Source organism: Petaurus breviceps, unplaced genomic scaffold (genome assembly GCF_028583685.1).
Source record: "Petaurus breviceps papuanus isolate PSGF00001 unplaced genomic scaffold, PetGlider_PUasm1.0 37, whole genome shotgun sequence".
NCBI lineage: Eukaryota > Metazoa > Chordata > Mammalia > Diprotodontia > Petauridae > Petaurus > Petaurus breviceps.
The window spans coordinates 103748632-103768073 of record NW_027186296.1 but is presented as its reverse complement, the minus strand read 5'-3'; the positions used below and the strand labels follow the sequence as shown (position 1 = coordinate 103768073).

The window sequence follows — 19442 nt, the reverse complement described above, 5'->3', positions numbered from 1 at the left end:
ATCCATCCATCCATCCATCCATCCATCCATCCATCCATCCATCCATCAACAGTCAATAAAAATTTATTTTTAAAGTTTTTTTCTTGCTTCAAATAGTATTTTATTTTTTTCACTGTTACTAATCAAGACATTGTTAGTATTCATTTTTACAAGATTTTGAGTTCCAAATTTTTCTCCCTCCCTCCCCTCCCCTTTTCTAAAAGTAGTAATGATATAATTTGTACATATGCTATCATATAAACCATATTTCCACGTTCATTACAGTTGTGGAAGAAGATACAGACCAAAAGTAAAAAAAAAAACAAAAACCCATGTGAACAAAGTTAAAAAATATGCTTCAATCTACATTCAGAGAGAAAGTACAGTGGTATATTGTCAAAGAAAAAAAAACATCAACTTATAAAGTTCTTAGCCATAGGGAGTAGGGTGGGGACAGTTGGGAAAATAGGTACTGGGATAATTCTTTATCAGCATATGGATAGCACTTTCTTTCATTAACCCTTTGTACTTGTCTTAGATCATTGTTTAATAAACATTTATTAGGCACCTACTATATTCCAGGCATTGTACTAAGCACTGTGCTAGACATTTGAGATATAATTCCAAAGGAAATAGTCCTTACTCTCAAGGAGTTTGTGCTCTAATAGACAACAAGTCAATATGAAAAAAACCACACAGAATGAATATGAATGGAACAGGTAAAACTGAATATAAACTCATTAAAAAAAAACCCAAGATGTTTGCAGAAAAAAAGGATGCAGTAACAGCTGTGGGGATCTGGAAAGGGTTCATGAAAAAGCTGGTGCTTGAGCAGCATCTGGAGGGAAGAGAGGTGTTCTAGAAAGCAGAAGGGAGGAGCCCACCTCCAGGGCTGTCTCATAGAGTTGTATGGCTTCTTCTGGTTCTCCTTTCATTTTATGGACGAACCCTAGGAGACTCAAACTCTCCACATCTGATGCATTTCGTCGGAGACGCTTTTTAGCAAGTTTCTCCAAAGCAGTTAGAAGATGTTTATTTTCTGTGTTTATTTTCAGTCCTTCCAGGTAAAGGGTAAGAGCTTCAGCATCCGACTTTCTGCTATATTCTTGAAAGCGGCCATAGTGATAGTAGACTATTTGTTTTACAATATCTAGATGCAGTTCCATGCTCAGTACCTTCTGGTAGCTTTCTTCTGCTTTTTGGAAGTCACCTGCTTCTGCATACATGTTGCCTAGTTCTATATGACTTATTTCAAATGTGGGTCTGTACTCTATTGAAGTTTTAAAACAAGAGATGGCCGATTCAGTTGCTCTCAGAATATCGCGTCTATCCTTGGCTTGTGGCTTGTAGTTGGTAGCCCTCTTGATTTGAAAAATTTTTTCCTTGTAACAACATCCCTTCTGGTAATGCAGGACAGCAGAGGTTGGAGTAGCCTGCAAAGCAGTGTCTACAAGATCAAGAGCTTTATCCAGGCATCCTTTCTTGCAGTAAAATTTAGTTGCATAGCGAAGGACATAGGGTTGTGATGACATCTTTTTTAAAGCTTCTTCAAGGTACTTTTCTCCTTCTTCCTCTTGACCAACAACCTGGAGCCTCATTGCAAGAAGAACCTTAAGGTAAACATCTTCTGGGTTTATTGTGATTGCCCGCTGTAGTGGTTCTAGAGAAATACTAGATTGGACTCCTTCACGATGATCCAGACGAAACATAGTAATTGCAAATCCAGTGTTAAATTCAGGGTTCTCAGGCTCTGATTCCAGGGCCTTTTGGAAACAAGCTTTGGCTGCTTCATAATACTCCTTTCCAAACTTGAGCAGGGCCCACCCTTCCTCACAGTCAATTTCTGGAACTTCTACTTTATAGCGGAAGGGGCTTGAAAGCTTCTTACAGCTTGCTTCGACCTTCTCCAGATAAGTCTGGGCTTCAGGGAGTCTCTCCATATGATAATAGATCCAGGCATAGTTTCCCCACACAACAAGGTTTTTTATCTTTGCTTGATCATCATTCAGCTGTTGGATTAATTTTTCAGCTTGTCTCAAGCTTTCCAGAGCTTTCTCATTTTGACCCCTCAAATGCTTCACATAGGCCAATGTGTTGTGAATTCCCACATCGAATTTTGTTTCCAGGAACTCAATTTCATCCAGAATTCTGTTTTCTAAATCAGGCAAGTCTATGTTTATTCTCATTAAATTCCATGTGAAATGGCATCTCAATTCAAGCAGGGCATCCATCATAGTATTCTTCTTGGACATCTCACTGTGGATTCAAAGAGAATATTTCATTATTATGGTGTTTTTGTTTGTCCTTCATTCTCAAAGATGACCAGTGATAGCAGGAAGGTGATGTCTTGATTTTCATGTGAATTGGATTTAAATGAGGGAGGGATGTGCATAATTAAGGGATTCACTCTTTCCTACAGGGTCATGAGTCCAGTGGTAAGACATAGGTCAGGACTACTGAAGATGGTCCCAGATATAGTGAGAGACCTTGACCTTTTTAAACTAAGATCTTTCCAAGGCCTCAGTTTGTCTGAGGGAACACTCATTCAATGATTTAAGGCTAGGTAAGAAATGAGGCAAAGGTGACATAGTTTGCCTATTCAAAAAAAAAAAAAACATCAATGAGAGAGGAAGACCCTTACAATTTCTGGTCAGAACAGAAACAGTTCCTATATATTTTTCCACTGAGCCAGAGGTTCCCAAACTTATCTGACCTACTATCCCCCTAAAAAATCACTCAGTGCCCCCCTAGAAATCTATTGTCATTAATCCTTTAATGTTTTTTTTAAATTTGCATTACTTCAAAAATGCATAATTTTTTAAAAAATGACACATCTCAAAATTAATATTTTATGGTAATTTTGTGGGTTTTTTTCCCATATGGAAATTTTGATGATGCAATATTGTGTCATGTGACTAAAGTAACACATTGTAAACATGTCATTACATTCGCACATTCCAGCCTATGCATGCTGGACTTCCCAACAATGCATGACATGCTCATCTGCCAACACTTGCTTGTTAAGACCTATTCATGGACTTGAGCACTGAGTGGTTATAACTTGTATTTTGTGTGTTTGTTATGTTATAACATTTGATAATTTAAAGCTGTTATATTTGGGTTTACCTTTATTTCATTAAAAATGATTGCTTTACATGGAACAAGAGGAAGACAATGAAATCAGAACTCCTGCACCAAAGCTTCCAAGAAAACTATGAATTGCTTACAGGCCGTAGAGGAGCTTAAGAAGGATTTTGAAAACCAAATCAGAGAAGCATCGGAAAAATTGGGAAGAGAAATGAGAATGATGCAAGAAAATCATGAAAAGAGAGTCAATAACCTGATTAAAGAAAATAACATCTTGAAAAATAGACTAAATCAAATGGCAAAAGAGGCTCAAAAATCCAAAGAAGAGCAGAATGCCTTAAAAAAGCTGAATTTGTCAGATGGAAAAAGAATCTCAAAAGCTCACTGAAGAGAATCATTCCTTCAGAATTAGATTGGAGGAAATGGAAGCTAGTGACTTTATGAGAAATCAAGATACTATTAAACAGATCCAAACAAATAAAAACATAGAAGCAATGTGAAATATCTCATTGGGAAAACTACTGACCTGGAAAATAGATCCAGGAGATATAATTTAAAAATTATTGGACTCCCTGAAAGCCGTGATCAAAAAAAGAACCTAGAAAACATCATTCCAGAAATTATCAAGGAAAATTGCCCTGATATTTTAGAACCAGAGGGCAAAATAGAGTTTGAAAGAATCCACCGATCTCCTCTTCAAAAAGATCCTCAAAAGAAAACTCCTAGGAATATTATAGTCAAGTTATGGAGTTCCCAGATCAAGGAGAAAATATTACAAGCAGCCAAGAAGAAACAATTTGAATATTCGTGGAAACACAATCAGGTTAATACATAATCTGGAAGCTTCTACACTGATGGATCACAAGACTTGGAATATGATATTCCAGAGGTCAAAGTCAGCGGGGATTAAAACCAAGAATCACCTACCCAGCAAAACTGAGAGTCATGTTTCAGGGGCAAATATGGTCACTCAGTGAAATAGAGGACTTTCAAGTATTCTTGATGAAAAATTAGAGCTGAATAGAAAATTTGACATTCAGATACAGGAAGCATGAGAAGCATGAGAAGGCAAAAAGGGAAAAGAAATCATAAGGAACTTATCAAAGTCAAACTATTTACATTCCTACATGGAGAAACAATAATTGTAACTTATGAAAATTTCTCAGTATAAGAATAGTTGAAGGGAATATAAATGTGTATATATATGTATAGGAACATACATATTTCTATATAGGAGTGTATATTGGCATATGAATACATATGTGAGTGTGTGTATATATGTGTACAGGTATACATAGACAGAGGGCACAGGACCAGTTGAATAGGTAGGGATGATACTTAAAAAGTGAACTTGAGAGGTGAGAGAGGAATATAATGAGAGGAGATGGGGAGAGACAGAATGGGGTAAATTATCCCATATAGAAGAGGCAAAGGGAAACTGTTACAATGGAGAGGAAGAACAGGAAGGCAAAAGTGAATGGGTCAACCTTACTCTCATTGAATTTGACTTAGGGAGGGAATGACATACATACTAAATAATGTATCTTGCCCTACAGTAGAGTAGGGGGGAAAGGGATGAGACAGGGGATGATGGAGGGGAGGGCAGGTTGGGGGGGGAGGGAAGTTGGAAGCACACACTTTTGAAAAGGGACAGGGTCAAAGTAGAGAATAGAACAAGTGGGAAGTGGGATAGGATGGAGGGTCATATAGTCAATCTTTTACAATATATCTACAATGGAAATGTTTTGCATAGCTACACATGTACAACCTATATTGAATTGCTTATCTTCCCAGTAAGGGTGGGTGATGAGGGAAGAAGGGAAAAAATTGGAAACCCAAAGTTTTAAAATCAAATGTTTAAAAATACATATAATAATAATTATGATTATTTACATGCAACTGGGAAATAAGATATATAGGCACTGGTGTACAGAGATTCATCTTGCCCTACTGGAAAGTCTGAGGGGTTATGGGGGAGGGTATAGGAAAGAGTAGATTGGAGGAGGGCTATGCAACGGGATCGCTATTTTGGGGTGGTGGGTAGGGGAAAGATGGGGAGAAAATTTGTAACTCTAAATCTCGTGGAAATGAATGATGTAAGCTAAAAATAAACATAAAATTTAATTTAAAAAATAAAGTTTAAAATGATTCCTTTATGTTTGTTAACTTCATGTGGAGTTTTACTTGGATGTGAAGTTGCTGTGTAAAACAATTTGAAAACTCATCTGACTGAATTAAGGTTACCGATTGTTAACGAATTGGTTTAGATTTCAAAGTATAAATTTAAGAACATGATGATTGTTTTTGATGCTGTTTCTGGTAAACAGTTGTATTATCTATGTTGTAACAGAAGCAGTTTCTTTTATAAAATCCAAAAATTGTTTAATTGAGAATTATACTGTTAGAGAAACAGAAAAATGATGAATGGGATACGCTGACCATGTGTTGTAATATTTTCAAGTATTGTAATTAGGGAAATCATAAGCTTCCAAGTTTGTCTTTAGTTTAAAAGGAAGTTTCAGTTAAGATTGTTCTGCTATCATTCATGAAACTTGTAAGATTGGTAACTAAGTACTTGGAGCTACTGTTTTAATACAAAAACCTAAAATTGCTCATTGATTACTGTATGTATAGGAATTGGCAGGCATAGGCATCAGCATCAGCCTTTCCCTGGGGCCCATGTCAATTCCCCTTATTTTGTAAAATTGTGAAGTCCCCTTGAAACCATCTGAATAAGTAAGGTCATTTGACTTCTCTTGCAAATTTCTGTGATCAGAGTAGTCAGTAAAAGATAAGAGCTGTTTTGTGTTTTCTTTCTGGGAAATCTATTACTAGTTTTCATCTAGAAATAGAACACGTGCAGAAATTTATGCAAACTGCTTAAGACTCACCTTAAGATGTTCCCATTGTTTAAAGGGATTCTAAAAGCAGTACCTTTTAAAAGCATCAACTGTGATCAGTTTCTTAACTCTTACCAATGTGAGATTCCATTACAATACCTTTTTTGACTAAGGAATTTGTGATATCTAGGAATTTTTCAATTAATTTGAATTTTTTTTTGTTAATAATACTTTTGGAATTTATGTTACTTAAGGACATTTTCCACATTTTCCACTCAATTTTAAAAGTTTATTTTTCCTTTAAGGAAAAAGAAAGATATCATTTAAAACTTTCTAATTAATAGTCTTCATTAAGGTTTAATGATTATTTCTCTTAACATCAGAATCAATTCAAATTGTTTTTAAAGAAAAGAAAAGAATTTTACAAGAGATGTTTTCAAAAGTCTTGTGTGATTATTTTGAAGGTTTACTAAAATTTCAAGATGAGGTATTGTTAAACTAAAGCAACAAGTTGTAAAACAGAAGAGATCTTGCTCTTTTGATAAGAATTTGTAGTTATTCCATGGCCGAAGCAAAAGTCATCATTAGTATTAAAATGTATAAGCTAAAGACTTAGATTCCTGAAGTGTATCACTCTTCCAAACTGAGTATAATTAAGGAAGAATAAACAAACTTGCAAGGACATAAGTCCATCAACTTGTGGGGTTAGCCATTAACCTCTTTGCTTTGTTTAAGCTAGAATTCCAGTACAGAACAGTTATGTTAGTAAAAGAATAATAACTTATGAGCTATCCTGTATTATGGTTAGAAATGTAAAGGAAAGATGAATAAACTGAATAATGGGTTTGAGAGGTTAGGAAAGACAAATAAAGATTTGACTAGAAATATGAAAGGCAGATAAAAAGGTTTAGGTACAAATAGGAGTTTATCTAAGCCCGTCCAGTCTCTAGATTGTTGTTCTGGGTACCTTTGTATCAGTTTCAGATGGTTTTAGTATGTTGAGAGAGAGGGTAAGGAAGTATTTTAGGAAGGCAGAAAGATTTGTAACTTGATAGCTGGATCAAATTTTAGATGGCCGCATCTGAAGGATACCAGTCTATATTTATTTGCTATTGAAGACTTTCAGGGACTGCACTATTCTATTGTTTTAATATTTGATTACAGGGATAGTTGTCATAAAAGCCAATAATGGAATGGCATGGACTGCAGGCTGAGAACTGCCAAACGGTGGATGTCTGTGCCTGGGAAAGGTTTTGAAGACAACCTTGGACACTGCCTGGGTAGAATCTTTTTTTTTTAACTGTTTCCCAACTGTGCATTTCTTTTCTGAAAGGGAAAATTCTCCACCTGATTACTCCTAAGCCCTGCTTGCAGCACCTAGTGGCTACATGATTGCCTATCAGATACGACTCATGCCTGGAATCAAAGAGAGATAAGGAAGTTCTTCCTTCTGTTAAGATATATGACATTTCCACTCTTTTTCTTTTATAGCAATTTTATCACGAAGTTATATTCATGGGGGTGGCTAGGTGGTGCAGCAAATAGAGCACCAGCCCTGGAGTCAGGAGGACATGAGTTCAAATCTAACCTCAGACACTTAACACTTACTTAACACTAGCCATGTGATCTTGGGCAAGTCACTTAACCCCAATTGCCCTGCCTTCACCCCTCCAAAAAAAAAGCAAAAAAAAAATTAAAAAAATGAAGTTATATTCATGGACAAAGAATAAATAACTATAGGGACAACATCCCACAAAGGAGGAAATGATTAGATCAAATAATGGGACGATAGCAAATTTTGAGGAAAGCAACAGGATCAGATTGATTCCTCTAAGGAATATACACAGATGTGTAAGGTTGGCTTCCAAAAATTTTCTTTTATAGAAATTCAAACTTTTGGCATGCTTTGGCAATAAGATTTCAATGTAGATTTTTGTACAGAATGTATAAGACAGTGGTAACAGTGAAATTATTTCTTCTTTATTATATCATTTGTCTGATGATTTTGAAAGGTAGATCAACTCATTTTTGGGTTGTTCCTCACATTTTAATGGATTCCTATACTAGGTACAGGATTTAGGTAATGATGGAAATTACAAATAAGAAATAAAATGAAAAATTTCTGAAGTTTCAAAAATGTGGAACCAAATTTAAGTGGTAGCAGTAACTTAATATAAGTCAGAATTATCCGGTAAACTGTAGATCTGAACCAGAAAATCAGAATTCCCTTTTTGAATTGTATAACTATGTGAGGCATCTGAGATTTAAAAAGTACTGTTTAAATGAGTATTCGGGATAGGTCACTGGGACACAAGGAATTGATGTTAATTAACATTGGTAGTAATGATTCTGTTATTTTGTATGGTTCATGTGTAAGTTTTCTTAATTATCTTAATGACATGTAATCTCCCTTCCTCAAGCTAGTATACTGTGAGCAAACAAAGAAGTTTAATCTCTATCTGACTTAAAGTAATTATACAATTTTGTAAAATGGTGAGCAAAACTTTCTTGTATTGTTATACTTTTTGAGCCTAGCCTTGCATGGCTGAAAAACTGAACCATTTCTATGTGCCTTTAGTATCAAATCATGCTTCTGGAAGCCCCTGTCAGGTCTGTCTCACTACTCCAGCTTGTGGATATGGACTCTAGGCGTCTAAAGATTATTCCTGCTCCTGACTGGACATCAGAGTCAAGGTCCTGAAAAAGAAAACATCAGATGCAGACATCTTTCCCAAAATTCTGGTCCATGCCTACAAAGGAAATACTCCCTCCCTGCGGCTCCCCTTACATACCCAAGACTGGTTGTTTATATCTTTTTGCAGCTTCAGCCTGCTCTTTCTTCTTGTTTGCAATTGCCTTGCAGTAATTGCCCATCTCTGGGGATCTCCAACCATTCCTTTCAGTGCCCTTTCTCCAAGGGTGGTCAGTTTGCTCAGATCCCTCACTCTTTCTGCTGCTGGGATACTTACTGTCCTGGCTCTTGTCCTGCTAAGGATAAAATTTTGCCCACAGAAGTTCCACCACCTCGGCAAACAAATTTATGCTGTCCATGGTCATTTTCCCTCAGTCTGTGGGACCCCCTCCAGATATTGAAAAGAAAGCATCTCCATGGTCCATAAAGGAAGGATTTTTAGAACTTCCTTTCCTTTCTCTAGTAGAAGAATGAGTTTCCTTTTACCTCATCCCTTTCTAGTCCTGAAGGTTAAGCCTTCTGGCTTTCTTTTGGCCAAAAGTGGGAAAATAATAATCATTAGATATCATATGTTGGCCAAAGTCTGAATTAACCAAACAGACTGCTTTGCCTCACCTTAAAAATGAAATTTCCTGTGTCAGCAATGCCAGAGCATCCTGAGATCATGACTTCCAAATGGACCCTGCTTTGTTTTTGTTCTCTGAGCAAGCTTGGAGATTGCCTCTCCTTATGTCAACAAAGGAGATGAGGCTTACTTGATGGCCCTTAAGGATGAAACCCTTAATGAGGCATTAACTTGAGTAATGGGTCTTTTTCTTATCTTGATATTTCTGGACATATACTATGCTCTAGAATTGGTAAAGAAAACACAGGTATCCTGGATCATAATTTCATTTGACACCTTGTCAGTTCTCTTGTTTTATTGTTTTCACCATCTATTAAATTAAGAAAATTGCTTTGTCATACAAGCATTAAACATTTATGGAGGTCATAAATTTGTGTGACACAACCACCCTGAATTGGGATGGAAATGTATTCAAGGTTTTTCCTCTTTTTGTTCATCAGTTAGCCTCAGGCTGGCTCTTTGTACAAGTCTGTTAGTTTTTAAGAGAATAAATGCTGTAAGTGTACATTACTATTTGTTTGTCTCCTTTAACTAAACTTTTAAGTATGTTGACATAACTCATAAGAACTTTCTCATTATTAGGGCAGTTTGAAGGATTGTATATAGATAGAGGGCAAAGTGTGAGTTGAATATGAATCGATGATATTTAAAAGTAAAATTAACAGGTGGCAGAGAAATGTACTAGGAGAAAAGGAAAGGGAGAGGCAGAATGGGATAAATTATCTCATATAAAAGAGTGAAGAAAAAAGATTTTACATTGGAGGGGAAGAAGGGGGAGTTAGGGAGGAGGGAGTGAACCTTACTGTCATCAGAATTGGCTCAAAGAGGGCATAACATACACCCTGAATTGGGTATAGTAATCTATCCTACCCTGCAGGAAAGTAGGAGAGGAAGAAAATAAGAGAAGGAGGGGGTGTGATGGAAAGGAGGGCAGAATGGGGGAGGGAGCAGCCAGAAGCAAAACACTTTTGAGGAGGGACTGGGCGAAAGGAGAGAGATAATAGGATATACAGGGGTGGGACATAGGATGGAGAGAAATACAGCTAAGAGTAGTAACTGTGAAAAAACTTTGAAACAAGTTTTTCTGATAATGACATCATTTTTCAAACATACAGAGAACTGGGTGCGATTTACAAAAATAAGAGACACTTCCCAATCGAAAAATGATCAAAAGATATGAACAGTTTTCAGACAAAGTAATCAAAGCTATCTATAGCCATATGACAAAAGCTCTAATTCACTAATGATTAATGCAATGCAAATTAAAACAATTCTGAGGTAGTACCTCAAATCTATTAGATTGGCTAATAAGGACAGAAAAGGAAAAATGACAAATGTTAGAGAGGATGTGGGGGAAAATGAGACATTAATGTATTGTTGGTGGAGTTATGAACAGATTCAAATGTTGTGTTGAGGATTTGGTACTATGCCCAAAGGGCTATAAAATTATGCATACCCTTCGACCTGTAATATGACTACTAGGCCTGTATCTTAAAGAAATTTAAAAACAAAAAAGAAAAGGAAAAGAACCTATGAGTAGAAAAATATTTATAACAAGTAGGGTGGTGGCAAGGAATTGAAAATTGAGGAGGTGGCCATCAATTAAAGAATAGCTAAACAAACTGTGGTATGTGATTGTGATGGAATACTATTGTGCTGTAAGAAATGATGAGCAAGATGCTCTTAGAACAACCTGGAAAGATTTGCATGAGGTGATGGAAAGTGAAATGTAATGTGTGCAAAATAACAGCAATATTGTACAATGATCAGCTGTGAATGACTTAGCTATTCTGAGCAATGCAATGGTCCAAGACAGCTCTGATGGATTTAGGATAAAAAATGCTATCTATCCCCAGAGAAAAAACTGGGCGTGACTGAATACAGATTGAAGCATACCTTTAAACTTTCGTTATTTTTCTTGAGGTTTTTAAAAATTTTCTTTTCCCATCATGAATAATCTGGAAATGTTTTGCATGACTACAGTGAAAAGGTTTAGGAGGTTCCTGCAACAATCCAGGCATGAGATGATAAAGGTCTAAAAATTCAAGAGAAGGAATATGAGAAATGAAAACCTAGAGAGGAAGAGAGACTTCTTGTGGGCTGCTAGGTGGTGCCATAATGCACAGAACACCAAGTCTGGAGTCAGGAAGACTCATACTCCCAAGGATTTCCTGTCTTTCTTCCAGTAAAAGAAAAGTATTTTCAGATTAAAGAAATAAACAATGAAACTTGAGAACATAACTCTCTGTGTGTATATTTAAACGTGTGCATGTTCATGCATATATGCAGAACAATACGCTTACTTATATGCATATACTTGAAGATATATGTCTAGTGACCCAGGACTTAGTCTTTGCTTCTAAGTTCATCATCTAATGCCTGGACTGCTGCAGGAGTTTTGTAAATATTCTCTCTTGATTCCCGTTTGTACTGTTGCTAGGCCTTCTTGCACACCATTGCCAGCTTACTATTGCTAATGAAGCCCCTTTCATCAGGACATGTCCCCACTTGCACACCCTACTCTCTAGAGGGCAAAGTCCCAATTCCTTCATTGGAGCCTCATTTGACATTGAAGATATACTGTCTTAGATGGTGAGATCTCTCCCCCAATTGGGCTGTATGAGCACCTGCCTTCAGTGGGTATGAAGGATGCTCATCCATTGAAGTCTGAGAAAATAGCTACTAGAAAACTTGAAAGGCAATAGAAGAGAAAAAAGGAAGGTGTTTACCTCATGGTTGATTCCTGGTTATTTCTTTGTGAAGGGATGGGAGAGAGTCTGAGTTCTTCAGAAGCTGGCTTGGCTTTTCTCAGGCAGTGCAAGGCAGAGTTATATAGCCAAAAGAGGAGGATCCTATTGTGTCATGTGTATGTGGGCTGGGAAAATTGAAACTGAAACTCACTCACAGTAAGTTAGAGGATCTGGAAGAGTTATAACTGCTGGGATAGAGCTGTATTGAGAGACTTGGGCTTGGTTTAAAACAAAACAATACTTCCTGTTTTTTGTCATTGTGATACTTTCACTACTAAATGTTTACCCATCTCCTCTCTACCCTTACTTCTTCTCATCTCCACCCCACCCTCACTTTACCCAGAGAACTATTCCTTGTGACTGATAATACACATGAATGAAAGTAATAAGCCAGAAAGATAGACTTTTACCTGGGGTAGAATGATTTGGAAAAAGTTTGGGAAAATTTTTATTAAAAATCAGGCAAACTAGTGCTAGAAAAAGTGGTGTAAGGAACAAGGAACCTGCTTGTGCTTCTCAGGTTTCCAGCCAGATCTCTGTTCCCTCATCTGTATATTTCTCTGATTGAATCAGCAAATCTACTTTCAGAGTTTTTCTTTTATTGTTCAATTTTGTCCTATTCTACACATAACGCCATGGACTTTTCCATGGAATTTTCTTGGCAAAGATACTGGAGTAATTTTCCATTTTCTTCTCTATTGTGTCTCAATGTTTTAGATGAGGAACTGAGGCAAATAAAGGTCAAGTGACTTGCTCAGTGTCACACAGCTGGGAGTAAAACTCAGAAGAAAAAAAGGATTTCTGTGGATTGTATATTGACTTAGAAAACCTTAAGCTTCATTTATGTTTCATTGAATTTATATATTTCTTGTTACACATTTCCCAATTATATTTAATCTGATTCAGTCTCCAGGAGAAATGTCCCTTTACTGGAGATATGGGAGTGGTGGAGTGATGAACAATATCCTTAACAAAGTGGAAGGCCCAGCCTGTGAAGGGGCTAGAAGAATGAACAGAAACACAGGAGAAGAACCTAGGGAATTCAACAAGCATTTATTCAAAATTTTTTTTGTGCGTGATCTTGTTAGAATCATATGTAGTCTGTGGACCAAAGCTCCTGGTTCACATGTGACAGTTTCAAATAAAGGATAAGTGACTTGCTTTGGGTCACACAGCTGTTAAGTGTCCGAGGTTGGATTTCAATTCACATTGTTCCAATTCTGGGCTTAGTGTCCTATCCACTGAGCCATCCAGCTATCATTTTCTCAATAGGGCAGCCTTAATCACATCTGTGTCCACACAACACAGTTTCCGTATTCCATTGCTAGTCTGATCTCCCAGTAGTGCTGTGGACAACCTCCAGGGCAAAGAGGAACATGGATCCTTTTGACCTCTATCTCCTCCTGATTCTGCTCATACAGGGAAGGCAAAGAGGAAAATCAGTGGGGAGCAGGACTTCCATATCCTGCTCTGCAAGTTCTGCTTCAGTCTCCTGCTACACAATTTCCTGTCTAATCTCCTGCCTTCAGATGGAAGAGGAGTTGTGAAAGGGAGTCTCCTGTCTGGCCATGTGCCTTCCATTTCATGGTCTACTTGTCTCCAACCCCATGTCCAGCCTCCTCTGAGACATCCTTTCAGACATTTTGACCTGAAGATCCAGTAGAAATTTTAAGCTGAACCCTCCCCCGGCACTCACACTTCCATATAATTGTTGAGGGCTGCACTAGTCTCCCAGTTCCTCAGGCTACCAACTCAGATTTGACTCCTCAATATCTCTCCCCATCCACCCCTCCTCCCCTGCTCTGTATAGAATTTGTCGACAAGGTCTGCCTATTTCATCTCTGCAAAATCTCTCAAATACACCCCTTTTTCTCTTCTAACATTGTCACCACTTTGGTTCAGTCCCTCATAACTCCATGTCTGGATGGCCTGCTGGTGGGTCTGCTTGCCCCAGGTCTTTCCACACTTCAGTCTGCCTTCCATTCAGCCACCAAAGTGACTTTCCTAAAGCACAGGTCTGACAATGTCATCTGCCTACTCAATAAGCTCCAGGGATTCCCTTTCATCTTTAGGATCATGTACCAAATCCTCTTTTTGGATTTCGAAGCCCTTCATAAATGAGCCCCCTCCCATCTTTCCAGTCTTCTATATCTTACTCCCCAGAAAGTACTTTTCCATCCAGTGATGTTAACCTCATTATTCCAAGAACAAGACACCCTTTCTCTCATTCCTGGGCATTTTCTCCTGTCTCCCAATATCTTTTAACTCTCATGCCTTCCCTCTGAATTATTTCCTATTTTTTCTGTATGTAATTTGAATGTAAATATTTGCATTGCTAGTTTTCTCTCCCATTAGAACATGGGTTTCTCGAGGTCAGGGACTGTTTTTTTCCTCTTTTTGCATCCCTAGGGCTTAGCACACAGTAAGTGCTTAATAAACATTTATTAATAGACTGACATGTTAGGAAGAGTCTTTCTCCATTGTTGTATAAGCAGAATTTACAGTCTCTTCAAAGTCTTGAAGGAGCTTGGTCTTGTCTCTTTGCCTCATTCACTTTTGGGGATTTTGGTGGTTACTAAGATTATTACAGCTGTTGAGAAACGATGCTGATCTACGTAGTTCAAAAGGTTGGGATAATGAGGCATAGCCATCTAGGAGTCAGAATTCAGACTGGGTTTTATAGCCAGCACAGTGTCAATACCCTGATGAAGAAGGAGTGACATTTGGGAGTGAATTTCAGTATACAGTCTCCTATGGCCATTGTGCGACTTAGTGGGACCAACACTTGCTGTTGTTCTGTTGTTTTAGCTGTGTCTGAATCTTTGTGACCTTATTTGGGGTTTTCTTGGCAAAGTAGTTTGCCAAAGGGGTTTGCCACTTCCTTTTCTATCTAGCTTTACAGATAAGGAACCTGAGGCAAACAGGCTTCAGTTACTTGTCTAGTAAGTGAGGCCAGATTTCAAACTGAGAGGATGAGACTTCCTGACCCCAGGTATTGTGCCCTATGCACTGTGGCACATCTTAGCAGCCCACAAGTCTCTCTCTGTCTTTGGACTTTAGCTTCTCCTATTTCTTCTCTTACATTTCTAGACCATCATCATCTTATGCCTGGACTGTTTCAGGAGCCTCCTAAACATTCTCCAAAGATTCTAGTCTGTGCATCCACTAGTCCTTCTTGCACAACACTGCCAGATTAATATTCCTCACTCACCCCTTTCATCAGTTCTCCATTTTCAAACCCTTGAATGTAAATCCCTACTCTCTAGAGGTCAAAGATTCAATTCCTTCATTGAACCCTTAAGTCCTGGTCCTTGGTCTCCTAAATAAGCCCTTCAGTCTGATCACTTTACTGAGATCTTCCTTCATACTTTTCAAGCTCTGCTTTTGCCCCTCTAGATCTCTGGTGTCTCTGCCTCTATCCTTTCCCCTTTAGATGCCTTCCTACCCATCAGGCTGCTCATTCTACCCATCTTCCAACATACAGCTAAAGTCTTATTCTCTGTACAGCCTTTGTCCTGTTGTTCTCTCATCCCCCTCTGAAGTGCCCTAGAAATTATCTGTGTTACTAGATTGACATTGATCACATACTGTCTTGGAGGTTGAGCTCTCTCCCCAATCTGGGCTGTATGAGCGAGCATCTACCATCAGTGGGTATGAAGAATGCTCACCTGTTTAAGTCTGAGAAAATAGCAGCTAGAAAATTTCAAAGGCAATAGAAAAGAAAGAAAACTGTTAATTTTATCAATCCTGGCTACTTCTTTGTGGTCCTGAAGGGATGTGGAAGAGTGTGACTTCTTTTCAGAAGCCTAGTTCACTTATCTGATGGCTTCTCAAGGAAGTTGAGTTTGGTGCTATTCAAAGGAGAAATTCTTCAATGGATAAAGTGTGTGTTTGGGGGTGGCACAGTGTAGTGTTGTGGCCACAAAAACCAGAATAGAAACTGGGAAGTGAAACTTTGTGTGTTTGTGGGATAGGGTTGGAGAGCAGTGAGGTTGTGCCAATGAAAACCAGAAGAGAAACTGGAAAATGAAACGAATTCACAATGAACATGGGGAAAAGGAAACTGAATTAGTAAATTTTGAGAGCTCTGAGAGAGACTGGGATAAAAACAGACATCATATAGTGATATATTTTATTTTTCATAATCATCTAAATGCCTTCCTTCCTACTGCTCTGCCTAGTGAGTCATCAACAACAAAAGATTCAAAAAAGGCAACGAGCATAGCCTCTCTGGAGCAGAATGAGTTGGGAAATATTTAGGCAAAGTATCTTTATTTAAAACCAGAGCGAGAAGAGGAAGACAATGTCATGTAAGGCAGAGGTGTCAAATACAGACTCATAGTCTGCAGGCACCTCCAGTGCAACCTCTACCAGATTAAAATGTCACTAGGAAATATTTAACAAAAGGAAATAAAATATGATAAAACACAGATAATATCATATTTTAAAACTAAATCAACCAGTGGCCTGTGGGGATCCTGATGTATAAATTAATGGCTTGCCTCATTTTGGTGTTTGATACCACTGATTGCTCTAAGGGGTTGAGAACACAAGTATGGCACCTTTTTGATCAAGGGATAATTTATCTCTCTGAGCCATGATTAGGGGACCAGACACTGGAGCAGGGACCTCTGCTTTGTCTCTGGGACTTACCAGGTGCTGCTGCTTCTGCAATTCAGCACCAGTGACAGCTCTACTCTTTTTAGCCTGAAGAAGCTATGGAAGCTGAGACCTTTGTTGTCCCAAAAGAATTTTGGGTCCCAACTCTTTGAGGGGGAGAATGATGGAATACTAATAAAGCTGCCCCCAAGCCCCAATATTCTAACTTCCTTATAGACCTGGCCCCACTTAACAGTAGGCCCAGTGTATGTACCTATGTCCATCCCTGCCTGCTCATATCTTAACTTTTTTGTATATGCCTCACTGCTCACTGGAACAACAGGTGTGTCCCTGAACTCTTAGTTCCCACAGAAACTAAGTTTCTGTGTGAGGTGTGTCCAAGTACTGCTTCTACCTGGTCACTGCCCCCAAACCCATTCCCACAGAAACAGGTGTGTTTTTGTATTCAAGCACAATCACATCATCCATCTAGCCCAAGACAGGCCCACAATAGTTAGGCAGTTGGAGGACAGAATGATCAGAATGTTTAGCCACTGAACCATAGCTGGGACCCTTCCTCCATTACCTAATCCCTTAAGAAACTCCTCCTGCCTTTTTAATATTAATGATATTCCTCTATTCCATGTAAGTTTTTGTTATGTAATTGCATCTTTACTCTATAAAAATGCATCTTGCTTTCTCTGAAGTTGCTGGTTCCTCTTGGAATTTAGCCTGTTTCATGAGAGCCATCAATCTCAATAAATGCCTATACTTGCATCAGAGGTGGTCTGACTGAATTCTTTGAGATGGTTCTACACATCTACACAACACATCATGAAACCACAACAGTTTTAGGGTGGGCCGAGCTCCCACTTCAACCGTTTTTGATGTTCCTGGGTTTAAACCACAACAGTTTTTTTCGCATCCCTGGGTGGGTCTGAATCTCTGACTCTGACCTCCCCCTCCACATTGAGCAGAGTCTCCGATTAGGACCCCCTCTAATCCAAAGGTAAGCATATATTTTTCGCTTCCTTTAGCTGGGAGGTCCTTCCCAAATACAATTATTATTATATTTATACACTGTAGTAAAATTCTCTTATATTATAAAACTTGAGTGATCAGTGTGAGCCAGACCCAGTGTTAGACAAAGCAACTTTTATTCTGCATTTACTTGAAACTAAAAGACAGTGGAAAAATTGTTTAAAGCCAGGTATGTTATTTTATGAAGTCCTGGTAATCCTTTCTCAAAGTTAAACAACTTGGATTTAGCTTATATGAATTGTAAGAGTGTGAAATAAGTTTTTTGGGATTATTGTTATATTGTTAAAACCTAAAACTGATCCCACAGCAGCTCTAAGGGTAGACAGGGTAGACTACTCCCCTCCCTTAGGAAGATTGCCAAGGTCTCCTCCAATGTGGTGCTATAGGGGCTGACTGGAGGCCACATATGCCAGCTACTCTGGGATCCTAAAAATAAAATATGGGAATATTGAAAGACTTCCTGGCAAGGAAAAAAATCAGTATTGCAAATGGGGGACTTGCCACACAGAAAGTATGTGGTTTTCATCAGTCCAGAAGAATATTGTAGAGTGAACAGGCAAATCAACCCCTTATTTTGGGGTCCCTATCGATTTCTCCTTATTGCAAACTTACCAGATCCCTAAAAACTATTTGGTAGGCAAGGTCATCAGCCCCAGGAAAAAAAATTAAAGCTTGTTTGGGTTATGGAGTTCCTAAACAATGAACTTGGCTTACTAAGAAATGAAATCTCTTATGCATGTAAGTCATGGTAAACTTTTATTGCTTATTGCAACTTCATACAAATAAAAGCAATTGTATCTAGCCCTAAGCTGTGATTGGTGAGACTTGCCATTTGAGGTAAAATCCATTGGCACCACAGCTAGTTTTGTTTTTAGTTTGAATATATATAGTTGTCTGCATTAAATCAGTATCTGAGAGAAATACCAAAAGCTACTCAGAGGGAATGTGATCCTGCTACAGGCGAAGGTTTGCTTTTGTGAAATGGTGAGAGGCCAGTTTTATCCTCAATCTAAAATGGGACCCTCCTGGCTCAATTTCCCCATTGTCTTCCTTAGGAAAGGAATGTTTCTCACCTGGCTATTCCTGAGTCTGTCTATGAGATGGATTTAAAATGACTCTTATCTGAATTCAAACAGAGCTAAGGATGTTTTATCCTGTCATATCTGGCATGTTCCTGCTTTTTCCTTTTCTAACCAATTTCTTTATTTAGTGGTCAGCTAAAAATAGTGAAATTATAATGCAGGTATGTGAAATTTTGCTGTTTTCAGTCATAATGTATAGTCAGTCATTCCATATCCCAAACAACTGGGTAAATTAATATACAGGTATGTCATCTTCATAGCTGCATAGTCAAGTGAAAGGTTAAATCCCTGGAATAGAATATTTTTTCTGAATGATATGGCAACAATTAGACAATTGAAAAGATGTTTGTGAAACAAAGGAATAAACACAATGTTAATCATTATCCCATACACTAATTTCAAAGTTCAAGGAGATGAAGTACAATTGTATATAGTCAAAGAAAATAAGACCACCTCTGATCAGCCAATACAGTGCTTAGCCATAGGGAGTGGGGTGGGGACAGTTGGGAAAATAGAAAATGGAAATGAGACTGATTCTCAATGAGCTAGAGGTCAGTCTGGGGAAAAAACTTGATAGTGAAGGCTGAAAGCTGTGACGGAGGATTGGTTAAGAACACAGAGTTATTTTTCTAATTGAGATGTTCTTTCAAATCACTGTCATTTCTGATTATTTCCTTTCCACTACACTACCCACTGAGTAATCTCTGATAGTGATGAATTTTTTAAAAGAAAGAAAGAAACTAAGAG

At 38.1% G+C, this 19442-nt stretch overlaps 1 protein-coding gene across 1 annotated transcript; it reads right to left on the bottom strand.

The window, feature by feature from the left end:
- Positions 1-75: 75 nt before the first annotated feature.
- Positions 76-12097, bottom strand: LOC138169592 (interferon-induced protein with tetratricopeptide repeats 1B-like). The gene is made up of 2 exons (XM_069099179.1): positions 11953-12097; positions 76-2235 (listed from the first exon to the last, which is right to left on the bottom strand). Exons 1-2 carry the CDS (start codon positions 11955-11957, stop codon positions 789-791), a joined length of 1452 nt encoding a protein of 483 aa, XP_068955280.1. The 5' UTR covers positions 11958-12097; the 3' UTR covers positions 76-788.
- Positions 12098-19442: the final 7345 nt, after the last annotated feature.